A 14,282-nucleotide genomic window follows, 5' to 3' on the forward strand; every position below is an offset into this window, starting at 1 on the left:
AAAGAATACGAGTACAAAAAGCAGATAAAACTGAGTGTAAGCAGATGATGATGGTCAGTACTTACATCAACTACAGCAGCAGGAGCGCGAGGGTGTGGCTGTGGGCGGAGGAGATGAAATGAGATGGACAGCCACAATGATTTTGCTATATATTTCTATAGAACCTTTTTCATTCCATGCCTATCCTATTCCATTCTATGTTTGTAAATCATTGGACTCCTGGTCCAATTTAAATCGGTTATGGTTTGACTCATTACTTATTTTGTACTGTTTCTTGGTTTTTAAAAGAAATATGCCTTATATGAATTTTTTAACTTATTTTAATTTTACCAAATACTTTGATAATTTTAGAATTGTGGCATCAAAAGTAATTTGTTAAATTTGAGATCTTGTTTTAGATTTTAGATAAAAATAAACTACTAGAATGCCCATTTTTAAATTGTAACTTTATAGAAAATATAACTTCAATATAGACAAATGTTTTTAAGGGTTAAAATGAAAGAAGTCCTATAGATGAGATATGAGAATATTGTAGCAGGTACTGATAACACAAAGCCAATCACCACAGTAAGCAATATAAAAACAAAATCACAGGGATTATAACCTACTTGTAATCTAATAGGGAGCTTTTAAAAAATTAACAAGATTTAGAAATTTTCCTCACTACTTTGTTATTTGCTACTTTTTTAATATAAAAAATGTGAAGTTATTAAAATGACAAAAAAATGACATAACATAATCTTCATTAAAACTTGATATCTTTATAATATTTATTATTTTCTGTATCAAAAGAGTTAAACTTATAAAAAAAAAACAAGAACAAAATAGCCTTAACATTTTTATACATTAAAGTAATAAATAGAATTAGAAATTTAACTAGTTACACTCCTAATTAAAACAATATTAATCTAATTATGTTGATTAATGTTCTAATAAATGCTATGAAGGAAGATGAATATGGATCATATTAAAATGTGGTTAAGTTGATTAATTAACTTCACTTGATGAATAACAAGATATGAGGGTATGATACTATTGGCCAGTTCACCATAGCTGAGAGCAACATAGAGCAGGATAATAGAGGGCTGTTACAATATAGGGTGTGAATATACTTACATTGAGCCATGGGTGATTCAAAGCCTCATCAATAGTTAATCTTTGTCTACAGAAACAAAACAAGACATATATATATATATATGTATATATATATATATATATATATATATATATATATATATATATATATATATATATATATATATATATATAGGCCTATATCAATTGTATATTCAGCATTGCTTTGATCACTGATAATTAAATTTAACTCACAATATTTATATTTATTATGTTAAAGTGCTTTAGTTCCAAATGTATTTTTTGCCTGTTTCTAATTTTTGATCGATTCAAATTGAAATGCTAATCTTAACTGCAACAATAATAAAAAAAATCTCCCATGTCATCACTAAATCATGACAAGCACTGATACATCACGTGTATAAGGCAATAATTTATAAAACAAAAAGAAAAGAAACCCAGGTGTATTGAATGTTCCTACAAGTTAAAAATAGCACATGACATTTATGAGATGACTTATGACATTCTGCCCATACAGAAGAAATAAATGGCAGCAAGTTTGCACCACATATCTCTTGGCTCACTGACAAATTTACCTACTCTCCAGGATGAGAGATAAAAACACACACCTTATTTACACTTATAAAATTAATACTTGGATCTATAAAGATTATTTTGTTTAATTAAAAGGAGAAAAAAATTAATGATAGAAAAATCAAACACTATGTATGAAATTATTTTTTTTTTTGCTTGAGAAAAAATCAAATTAAAGTTTTCACCAATCATTCATCAATTCCTTGCCAAAACTAACACAACAAAATTTAATTCATCTAAAGTTAAAAGAAAACATGGAACATTAAAGAGCAGGTGCAGATTGTTTAAAGCTGGTGCTATACATTCTGCTATAACAATAACCAGAGATCCCAAGTTTGTTTGTACAGTGAAACTTGGCACAGGTTAGCATTACCACCAGTGGGTAACCTAGAGGGAATGTTGATATTTGATGAAAAGATCAAAGTCTAGGGGAGACAACTACCTGGAGTTATGTCCCCTGGTCTAGATCAAAACTTGCAGTGATCAGCAATTTTTTAACAGTGTAAATTGGAAACTAGTCAGTATTTTTATCAATAGGATGACAAAATAAAACCAGCTTACATTTTATATGGATAAGAACCCACTGCTATTATACTACATAGTTACAAAATGAAATTTTTACTACTTTAGACTTTAGATATGTTTAATAAGATAGAAAAATAAAAGAGCATCTCAGACAATGAAGGAACAAAACTACTAAATTAATTTTAAAACATAGCTATTTTCTGTGGTAGGCCTAGCACTCTATATCTGTACTATTTAACTGAACATCCCTTTATACCTGTACTGTTTCATAGACAACTAAAAATACTGGAAACTTTGTAGTCCCTATTATTAAAAATTTTTGTTTCCTTTATAGTTTTTGTGACTCTAACCCTTAACACTTAAAGCATGCGCCACATGGCCTTATGCGTTATAAGTTATATAACATCAAAGCCACGCTCATGGCTTGGCGAACTTTCAGTGTTAATGCAGTTACTCTTTCTCTAACTAATAGCAAAACCATCTCAATATTTTGATTGTATGAGCAGCATTTGTCATCCATTTAAATCATGTGTTTTTTCTTCATCTTTTTTTTTGTATTGACTTAAAGCTAAGGACAGCAAAAATTAGATTTTGTCGAGTTAAGATAAGAAAACATAAAATTCATTAGGTATAAGATTAGGGGAGAAAAAGTTTCTTATTTTTTAAGAATAAAATTCATTAGGTGAAAGATTTGGAGAAAAAAAATTGCTTACTTTTTATGAATAAAATTCATTAGGTGAAAGATTTGGAGAGAAAAAAGTGCTTACTTTTTATCCTTGATGAGCAAACGTTTGATGAAGTCTTTAGCGTCGTCTGAGACAAACTCCCAGACCTCATCATCAAAGTCATAATCAGCTTGGTTAACAAATTGGAATGTTTGGTGGTTGTCATCACCAGCAAATGGTGAGTAGCCACTGAGTCTGTTGGGTGGGGGATAAATATGTATCGTTAGAAACATGGACATTTCATGGTCAAGTGGTTTATTGAAGGGACAAATATGTAGGGTTAGAAACATGGACATTTCGTGGTCAAATGGTTTATTGAATGGACTAATATTTCAAGGTTAGTAACATGTAAATTGTTGAATAAAAGGGACAAATATTTCATAATTAGAAAAATGATCATTTTGTTGTTAATTTTTGAATTAAAGGGATAAATGTTTTATGGTTAGAAACATGGACATTTTATGGTCAAGTATTGTATTAAAAGGACCAATAATTCAGACCAGGGACATGGACATTTCTAGTCAATTTTTTTAAATTTACAAGGCCAACATTTCAAGTTAGAAAAACTGACAATGTGACAGTGACAACACTTACAGCACATAGGCCACCACACCAAGTGACCACATGTCAGTGGAGAATGATACAGGCTCAAAGTTGATGATCTCAGGGGCACAGAACTCTGCTGTACCAAATAAAACTTTGACTGACTTCCCTTCCTCAAGTTTCTGGGCCAGACCAAAGTCAATGATTTTGACATCGTTGCTATCCCTCGTCACACACATCACATTCTCAGGCTGAGATAAAAAAAACATTAGATTCACATTTTCTATCTTGATTTCAAATTATTTTTTGTGTATTACACTATGACAAAAAGTTTAAGCCTTTGACAGATACAAATGCATCCCCATCAGAAAGACCAAAGAACATTAAAATGAGCTTGTGTGGTTTATGTTGAGCCAACTCAGTTACAAAAGCTATCCTTAACTTAATTTTTTAATCTAAAACTTACTTGTTAGTTTAGTAAAGGCTACTTTAAATGATATCTATATACATTACATTATAGATAAGCAATATTTTTCAAACCTTTTACAAGTTTCTAAACTTTTTAAATATGTTTGTAAAAGCAGATCAAGGGAAGCTACTCTAGATTATTTTTCATAAATTCTAAGTTCTATTTTATCAATGTTAACTAAGCCCAAATATTATTACATGCTAAATTACCTACCCCACCTATATAATGTGGGGTTTGATGGATGCAGTTAGTGTTAGTACCTTGAGGTCCAGGTGTAGTATGTTGGTGTGGTGCATATGAATTAATTACCCCACCTATATAATGTGGGGGTTAAAGGAAGCACTTAGTGTGAGTGTGTACCTTGAGGTCCAGGTGTAGTATGTTGCTGTGGTGCATGTGAATTACCTACCCCACCTATATAGATTGGGGTATTAATGGATGCAGTTAGTGTGAGTACCTTGAGGTCCAGGTGTAGTATGTTGCTGTGGTGCATATGCTGCACACCTTGACAGATCTGCCGCATGTAGGTGATGCAGTCCTCCTCTGTCAGTGTGTACTCCTTCTCCACCAGCCTGTCAAACAGCTCACCTCCACTCAGCCTGACAGAGAACAAATGTACACAAATATCATGCTTGGTGTGATGATATGTTATGTAAGCAGGTTTACAAGTTGATAAAACATGGAACTGAAACTTTTGATGCTTTGCAACTCATTATGGAGATATGTATCTATTAAAACATTATATATATATATATATATATATATATATATATATATATATATATATATATATATATATATATATATATATATATATATATATATATATATATATATATATATATATATATATATATGTATATATATATGTATATATGTATATATATATGTATATATATATATATATATATATATATATATATATATATATATATATATATATATGTATATATATATATATATATATGTATATATATATATATATATATGTATATATATATATATATATATATATATATATATATATATATATATATATATATATTTATGTATACACAAATATACATAAAAATATATAGGGCCAACATATATATATAATCACATTAATACAACGTATTTACATACCCAATAAAAAAGATTTTATTTTTATTTTAAAAGTTGATGGATCCTATTTTATTTATTTTTAATGGAGTTTTTCTCTTAGCGTAATTAATATTTTTAAGTTATGTTAAACTTTCCAATAAACTTTCTAGAAAATTTCATTGCATCAACAAGGTTAAAAAGAACACCAGAAAAAAATGACGTACAGCTCCAGTATCATGACCATCTCTCCTCTCTGGTCAAAGGCCTCGTGAAGCTGCAGAAGTTTGGGGTGATGTAGACTGTTCATGATGTCAATCTCGTGCCTGATGATGTCCTTGTCCTGCGGGCGGCAGTGGATGAACTTGGCTGCCCAGTTCTTGCCAGTTGCCCTTTCTACGGCACGGTGGACCACTCCAAAAGCCCCTCTGGTTAACCAGAACACATTTGTAAATGTTAAACTGATTGAAACATAACAGAAAAGTATAGTAACAAAATAGATACATTGAGATCTCCTTTAAAAATAATGCATGTAAAACAATGCCTGGACTAACTCTTGATTTTTCTCCCTCCCCCCTCAAATATATTTTTGGTATAACAATTTACCCTAATTGTACTTCATAAACCTGGCTATATGTTTTAAAGAATTTAACGTTATCTGATATTTTACAAGTATAGAGTAAATTGTATTTCACAAAAGGCCAAACTTTAAAAGAAAAAGTTTCATGATGATCAAATCTCACCTTCCGAGCTCTTCACAAATGATATACTTCCCGAGGACATCTCCTTTGATGCAGTTCACATCAACAATAGATCCTAGGAATTTTTCATCATCTGAAAATATCACCAACACAAGTTGTACACAACAATGGTAAAATAGAGGGCTCAGTCATTTCAATTAGATGGTTTTTTAATTTGTTACTATATTATAGAGCTGGCAAAATATGAAACATGATGTGAAATATTGTGCTTAAAATTAATTTCTCAGCGAGCATTCTAAAACCAAAAAAAATCTTAACACATTTATTTTATTACAATTTATAATCTGTTTTTTTTCTTCTTTTTGTGGGTATTTTAAGTATAATAAATACATCTCACATTTAAACTTAATACCATTCTAATGTTTAATCTATGATTACAATTAACATTAATTAATATGCATCGACTCACAGAGCTCATCATAGTTAATTGAAGGCAAAGCTTCCTTCGTCACAACAATCTCAGACTCTCTGCTCGGTTCACTGACGCCAAATCTGTTTTCAGCCATGACGCGGAACCTGTGTTCTCCGTGTTCCTCCAAACAGGCAACTGTGCAGAAAGCGTCCGGAGTGGCCAGGGCCCACCTCCAGATGCCTGTGATTGGATCCCTGCGCTCCACAACGTATCCAGTTATGGGTGATCCTCCGTCGTACTGAGGGGGCGTCCACGACAGCTCGACACTGTGTTTGTCGGCTTCTTTGATCACAGGCTGTTGGGGAGGGTCTGGGGGCTCTGAGAAAATAAACATTGGAAATTAACTTATTAATTTAGAGTTAAGAGCATCTAGATAAAAAATAATGTTTTTAAATGGAGTTAATTTTTGCGTTCAAATGAATGCCATGAAGACTTAAGGCCTAAGCAAAGGTAATTTTTTGTAGATTAGTCTAACATTATTCTGGTATCTAGGAATTAGCAGTAGTTTTGTAACTAGCACACTGCATTGACAACATCCTGCAGTCTAAGAAAATATTATTTTTAGCTGTCTTAACTTATTGTTTTCAATCATATTAAAGTAATACAATATGAGTGTTTATAAAGTAGAAATGTGATTTGCCATACTACAACATTAATGGTTTTAAAAATTAAATAATGTGACTTACCAACTACAACAATATGATTGTTTATATATTAGATAACGTGACTCGCCAATTACAAGAACAGGACCGTTTATAAACTAGATAACGTGACTCACCAACTACAACAATAAGATTGTTTATAAACTAGATAATGTGACTCACCAACAACAAGGATAGGAATGTCTACCATGGCTGAACCAAGCTGGTTCTCCACCTGTAATGTGTAGTGCCCCTCATCTGACTTGAGGCAGTCCTCAATGATCAAGGTGGTGTGCAAGTTGGTGCCGACAATGTCCACACGACCTTTGCGACCTCCGACCTCCAGGATTTCCCTACCCTTTGACCAGGTGGTGCTGGGTGTTGGGGTGCCTGAGATTGGGATGCGCACCTTGATGGTGTCGCCACGGCAGAAGCGCAGGCCCTTGCCATAGCTGTCTGAGAAGTCTATCTGAGGTGCAGCTGTGAATCAGATTGATTTTATTTACACAACTATTTTAACAATTTTTTTTCTTATAAAATTGGTGCTTAAGAATTTGTTAGGACATATTTGATATTTTTCTGTAGTAGCACTACCACGCTGAACACTGTTACTGTTACCCTAACATTAACCTAGCCATAGCCAAACCACAGCTTTGACTATAACCTTATAACTAGCATCTGTGTAACAATGATCATCAAAGGAATGAGTCTCACAGTGACAATGACCATAAAAGGCCTGGTCACATGACTTACCTAACACATGAAGTTTGGCCCTGATGCTAGAAACTAAGTGACAATGACCATAAAAGGCAACTAGCCTCTCTGTGACCCTGGTCACATGACTTACCTAGCACATGAAGCTTGGCCCTGATGCTGACCGCTCCGTACTTGTTTCTAGCCTGACATTCAATGTCCCCAGCATCAGCAAACTCCACATTCTTGATGATCAGAGTCTGGTTGGTGGCCTCATGTCTTATCCAGCACTTCCTTCCCTCGTAAGCTTCCCTGTAGTTGCGGAACCTGAAGGACAACAACCAACAAAGAAAATTGTAGCACATAATCAAAAACTATTCCCAAGGCAATAGCCAAAGACCAATTTAAAAACTTGTGGCTCAAATTCATAACATTTGCTCAAACAATAAAAAAAACAATGATACAAGTTATAAAAATGAAGTAATGTTCTAGGAAAAATAACCTACATATCAGTTGGTGAAGCTTGTTTTTAAAAAAAGTGTTTATGTTATGAACAGGTCTATACAAAGGTTACTAATACGTTCTACAAATGTAATCATGTTTTAGAAGTAATCTATAAACAAGTATTTGTATAAGTTCTACAATGTATTTCTGTTGCAGTTCTCAATGGGATTAATATTATCTTCATCATGTTCATCTTACAACATGCAGCAAAGAAGGAGAAAAACTAGAGCTTTACCAAGAAACTTCGGGTGTTGGCAGACCAATCACTTGACACATGAACTTGGCATCTTGACCCACTGGCACAGATAGGTCACCAAACTCGGCTATGAACTTTGGAGCATCCAGAGCTAAAGAGAAAAAAAAAGAAAATTTTCTGAAATATTTTCTTTTACATTCTATATACGTTTTTCTGACAAGTCATTTTTTTTTCTGATATATATTAAATGAGAAACCACATAAAAAAGTTTTTCTATAATATTTAAATTTTCTAATTTACCTATTTTATGTCCACAGATGAACGGCTCTGAAGAGGGTGACGGCTCAGACACGCCCACACCATTTTCAGCTCTGACTCTGAACTCGTATGCCAGGTTGTTCTTCAAGTCTGTTGCTCTATAACTCAATTCTTTGATTGGCTGTTTAGTCACAGGTAGCCAGGATTTTCCACTCATGTCCAGCCTCTCCAGGATGTAGCCAGTCACAGGAGAGCCTCCATCTGACTCTGGAGGCAGCCATGACAGTTGTACAAAAGTTTCACCAATCTCGTCTACACTCGGAGCTTTCTTGATTGCTTTGGGTTTTTCTAATACAATTATAAAATCTTGTTAAGTACCACTCTCTTTGTCTAATTATGAATGAAAACATATATTTTAAAATATTTTACTTGCATTAAGAAAATTTTGTTTCAGAAATAAAATATTAACAATAAGAAAAAAATATTGTATAAAATTTCACCAAAAAGCATAACAAGCATTAAAAAATATGCAGGCAAGCTATTTAAAAGCAAAAAAATTACATTTAAAATGTTCACAAATAAATAAAAAATATACACAACAAATAAACAAACATGCCCATGAGCCAACTAAAATCAAGTGTAAATGTGAAGGTAACTTTTTAATTTCATTGCCGATAAGACTAACAAAAACTAATATTCAAAATGCACACAATATTTTAAATATTTATTTTTGAAAAATGAAAATAAAAATCAACAATACCTAACTAGCAGAACTCAACATTTTTAAATGAAGAAAAAAAAAATCTGGTTTATAAACAAGGAACAATAATACAGGGAAAATGCACATGGGATACATAAAAAGTGTATGGGGCAAACTGAAAAATAAAAAGTGAGAATAAAAATAATCAACAAAAATTAACACCTAGTAGCAATTGCTAGACAAAAATAATATTCTACAGCAAGAATGTGCAATAATTTACCATGCATTATAAAAGTTAAGTGCAATTAATTAATTATTAAGTTAACTAAAATAGAATAATTTCACTTCTATTTTTAAATCACATTAACATGCAATACAAATTTACAAAAATAGGGTTGATTTTAAAATTTAAGTTTAAGCAATATAGTGCTAGCAGTCATGCAATTTTGATAAACATATCATGCAATGACAACAAATGAACTATTTTAATACAAATGTACCTACCTTTTATAACTTTAAGTGCAACAGGACTGGAGAGCTCTGTTGGTTGACTTCTTCCAGCTGGGTTCTCAGCTGATACTCGGAAAACTAGAGATTTACCCTGTTGAATATCAGAATCACATTAGTGTAATGTAAACAACATCTGTAGGAATGCAGATTTGTTTTGTTAAAAATAGTTTAGCATTTTCAACAACTGTTACAAACATTTTTTATTAAAATAGCCTACTTCGTATAAATTCTACAACAAATATATTATTTTTTAAAATTCTTTAAATATTCAGCTATAATTTAGAACAGGGGTCTCCAAACTACGGCCCTTGGGCCGGATGCGGCCCACAAAGTCCTTTCATCCGGCCCGCGGAGATCTTTCTGTCCAAGGAAAAAACGTTTGTTGGTGATGGCTGAGGAAATTTGCCCAGAAAAATCACGACATGTCTGGAAGAAACTGGCCCCTAAACTGAAATTTGATAGTTAATGCGGCCCTCGGACTGAAAAGTTTGGAGACCCCTGATTTAGAAGCATTATTTATTCATTGATTGATTTATTTCTGACATTATTCATAAAAAAAAAGATGAAAAAAAAAACAGAGGTCTTACTGTAGGGAGATTCTTGGCCATGAACCATTTAGTTTTGCCTGGGACTTCAGCAATCTTCTCCCACTTGTCGGAGTCAGCCAACTTCTGTTCCAGGATGTACCTGGTGATTGTCCCATCATCATCCTCAGGTGGGGACCAGACGAGGGTCAGGGAATCCTTGTCCACCTTCTCGGCCCTCAGGTGTTCAGGGGGTGAGGGTTTATCTAAGGTGGTGGTGGGCAGGTTTGTTAGAAACCATTTTAATCAAATGTCTCTGGACTATTCTTCACATACATGGATACAGTGCACAGCATGTTTGGGGATTTTATGAAGACAAATGCTATTGCTGATGTGGAAAGTATCTGTCTTTATGTTTGCTCATAAAGGTAATGAATAGATGTGCATCAACTGTGTTGCGCCAATGACCCCAATAGGAGTTAAGGGATGATGATGATATATGTGCATACAAATATCCACAAATAAACACAAACATATACAACATATTTATTTTAAAATGTATTTGTTTATTTATTTATGAGTGTGTTTGTGTATGTTCATGAATGTTTTTGTGTATTTTGTGTGTTTAAAGATGTATATGTGTATCTATATATATATATATATATATATATATATATATATATATATATATATATATATATATATATATATATATATATATATATATATATATATATATATATATTACAAATAAATGTAAGTAAAGACGACTAGTGGCATTTAATACATATTCAAAATATGACTTGAAAGAAATGGATAAAGCTAAATATCCCATGGACCAGATAAGTTAAAGGATTTGAGAATGTGACAGTATCAGACACTTAGAGGAAATTTTGGAAGAAGAAAAACAAAGTACTCACCAATTTGAATAGACTCTAAATGTTTTAATTCCAGAATAGACTTTTTCACTAAACACATTGTGTGGAGTATTCCTGGCTTCTCAATGGAACCAGGAATTTTCTCTTTGATTGATTGTAGCGATTATTTTTAGATGCCTCAATTTACTTTTTAGCAGTGTCTGAGTTCAGTGTCTAAAAGTTACTAGTGGCCATTACAATTTTCAGTCACACTATGATTTATAGATTTGATTAAGTTTTGGTCGACTTTAAGACTTTGTGCTAGCAGTAGTATATCTCTGGTAAATAAAAACTATGCATTCTACACCATCTTCTTGTTTACAAAACTTAACACAGACAGTAGGATGAGTTACCAATACATGTAGTAAACTTATAAGCTTATATTTATAACAAAATAAATTCAATTTTTGCCGAAGATTTTTTAAAAAACTACTATAATATTGTTATAGTAGTAAGCTGTAATAAATAAGATTAAGGTTTTTACTCACCGAATCTTAAATTATGTCAGGGAGCATCAAATTACAACAAAATACAAAATTCTGGTAAATAATTATTTTTTGTGTGTAGTTAATAGATCGGCTAGCAATTGTTAGCAATTATTTTATCATCTAATTATTTTAATGTTAAAGAAATTTTTTTACTATATTAATTTGTGAGTTGGTTATAGTATTTTAAAATATGTTGTTTCATATATGTGAGTGTGTATTAATATGAATAAACTGTAAAAATATATTCCTCAAGAGAATTATTAGATAGAGGACAATTCAATAGATTTGTATTAGCTTTAAGATATTTTTATCCTAAAGCTTTCTTATGGCTTAGGGCTTTATTTTTTTTTACCAGGACAGAGATTCACTAGCAATGGGCTTCAGATTTTATTGACAAGTGGCTAAAGATTCCTTGGAGCATAGCGATTCCTGTATTACTTTATCTTTAATTAGCCTACTTTAGTAAAACTAAATTTAAGTATAACATTTTCATCAGCATATTAAAAAAAAATGACCAAAAAAAAGTTAATCAATAAAAAATAAACATAAGTTGAATAAAAGTTTTATTAGGGAATGTATCTCTAAATAAATCTAGTCAAGAAAAAAAAGATTTTAAAAACAGAATTTTTTTTTTAAACACAGGAAGGTCATCCCACACATACACTGCTTAGTAACAGAATAAACTTAGGATATAAATAAAGTGTGTAACAACCTTGGTTAAGAAAAACATTTGTAGGTTCTGATTGTAAAAAACAAAATTGCAACTTCAATAGGGAGGTAAATATCAACCTTTACACTTTAACTTAAGGGGAGGCTATTCATAATTACAATAATAATAGGATATTATATCTGAGGGTCATAAAAAAGTTATCATAAACTTTAGAACTATATAAAAATGTATGTACAAACTTAACTAGTTCTTTAAAATTTTACCTCTGAAACTGAATCTAAAAATTGTTTACTATTGTGATACTTTGGAATAAAAATGTGATTTTATTGTCATAATTAAACCCTATTTTTCTAAAAATTAAAGCAACAACAACAAAAACTCAATGAAAAAGCTAAATAAGCCTATTCAAATCATACAGTGACTAATTGCTGCAAAGAAACCAAAACGATGAATAAAAGCAAGATTTCATAATGTATAAAGTGAATAAGCCATGAAACTAATAAAAAAAATAATTTGGGAAGTACTACAGTAAATAAAAATTGGGCATGCTTTCAAAGTAAATGTGGATGTGATAATTTTCAACCAAAATAATATATTGGGCTATATAGGCTGATATTAATTGCTGTATTTTATGTACTATAAAATTCTTGTCGATTAAATTATGTGATTATTAAATCTGCAAAAGATCCCATTTTTATGCCAAAGTATCAAACCATAATATAACCCTACATTTAAAAAAAAATAGTGGTGTTTAATTAATTTCCATTATACTGAAGTTATTTAAATAATATTTTAAACAATAAAGAAAAAAAAAAACACACATAACAAAATTATAATTTTTAAAAAGAAAAAAACAGCCAAAATATTATTCACTGGTGTTAAAAACAGTTAACAAAGCACATTTCAGATCAGTTTAGTCACAAATTAACAATTACATAATGCAAATTTTGGTTATTGATAAAAAGAACTTCAACAACACAAATTTAAAATCAAATATGTATTTTTTAGTTACTGAAGTTAAATTTGAGTACACTCTAAAAACTTTTTTATTAAAAATAAAAATAAAAAATTTTAAATTAGTACAACAAAGATTATTGTTTTTAAACTTCATAATGTTATTTTTTAAAAATTCACCATTTCAATTAATTCCAACAAATATGTAAAATAAAAAAAAGAAACAAAAATGCATAACAGTTCCATTTAAAAAAGATCAATGCTCTACTTCTTCATCTAAAATCTGCCTTCAATGGAGCTCAAGTCTATTGTATCCCAAACAGAACTAAGAGGATTATCTGCATAAACTCTGTAAAAATATTCAAATCTTCTCAAATTCTGTATCATGTAGACATCAATACATGGCTGTAAGCTGGCTTCATTGAACCATGTCAAGCCGGTATATTCTGGTTAGAAAACATAACAATAATGTTTACACTCTGGCCTTTTAGATGCAGTATCCAGATTTTTTTAATGTTGCTGGTACGTTTAGGTACATTTTATTTAGATTTATTTAATTCTGCCCAATACAGGTTTAAACAATTAGTTACATTACAACAAAAATACAGCTAATTCTATCTTATTCCTACAAACTATCTCTGTCTAAACACCCCTTTCTTTCTAAATTAAACACATGTTCTAATAATAAATCTAAGAAATAGCATTCAAATCATTATTTTGATTGAATTAAAAATAACATCACAGCAAAAATCTAAATGAAATCACAACAATGATCATGCATAAAAAAATCTATATTGAAAATTGAATTTTTAAAATGAAAAGTTATATGTATAAATGTTTATTACATTTTTTTAAATTACCAAAATAATAAAAATGCTATTATTAAAAAATTTTAAAATTTGATAAATATTCAATTATTAAGCATTTAGATGATTTCATGCCAGTGAAAATCAAGCAGAGTGGAATGCAAGTTTCCATGCTAAGTTGCTATAAGGAACAAATGAAATACATGCTATTGTTGTTGTTGCTTTGTAAACATAAATT

At 30.9% G+C, this 14,282-nt stretch overlaps 1 protein-coding gene across 5 annotated transcripts in view; it reads right to left on the minus strand.

The window, feature by feature from the left end:
* The window catches only part of LOC131947753 (titin), a gene marked incomplete at its 5' end in the record, with an annotated part of 410,194 nt that overhangs the window by 183,839 nt on the left and 212,073 nt on the right, over positions 1 to 14,282 (minus strand). For all 5 annotated transcript variants that reach the window (XM_059309048.1, XM_059309047.1, XM_059309046.1 and 2 more), the window contains 14 exon segments: positions 66 to 98; positions 1,117 to 1,162; positions 2,961 to 3,113; positions 3,513 to 3,712; positions 4,388 to 4,529; positions 5,238 to 5,438; positions 5,754 to 5,844; positions 6,181 to 6,501; positions 7,008 to 7,304; positions 7,672 to 7,844; positions 8,257 to 8,368; positions 8,518 to 8,823; positions 9,680 to 9,776; positions 10,273 to 10,475. In XM_059309048.1, coding sequence (XP_059165031.1) covers positions 66 to 98; positions 1,117 to 1,162; positions 2,961 to 3,113; positions 3,513 to 3,712; positions 4,388 to 4,529; positions 5,238 to 5,438; positions 5,754 to 5,844; positions 6,181 to 6,501; positions 7,008 to 7,304; positions 7,672 to 7,844; positions 8,257 to 8,368; positions 8,518 to 8,823; positions 9,680 to 9,776; positions 10,273 to 10,475 — 2,375 coding nt within the window.

Source organism: Physella acuta, unplaced genomic scaffold, assembly GCF_028476545.2.
Source record: "Physella acuta isolate Inbredline_101_S28 unplaced genomic scaffold, ASM2847654v3 ptg000606l, whole genome shotgun sequence".
NCBI lineage: Eukaryota > Metazoa > Mollusca > Gastropoda > Physidae > Physella > Physella acuta.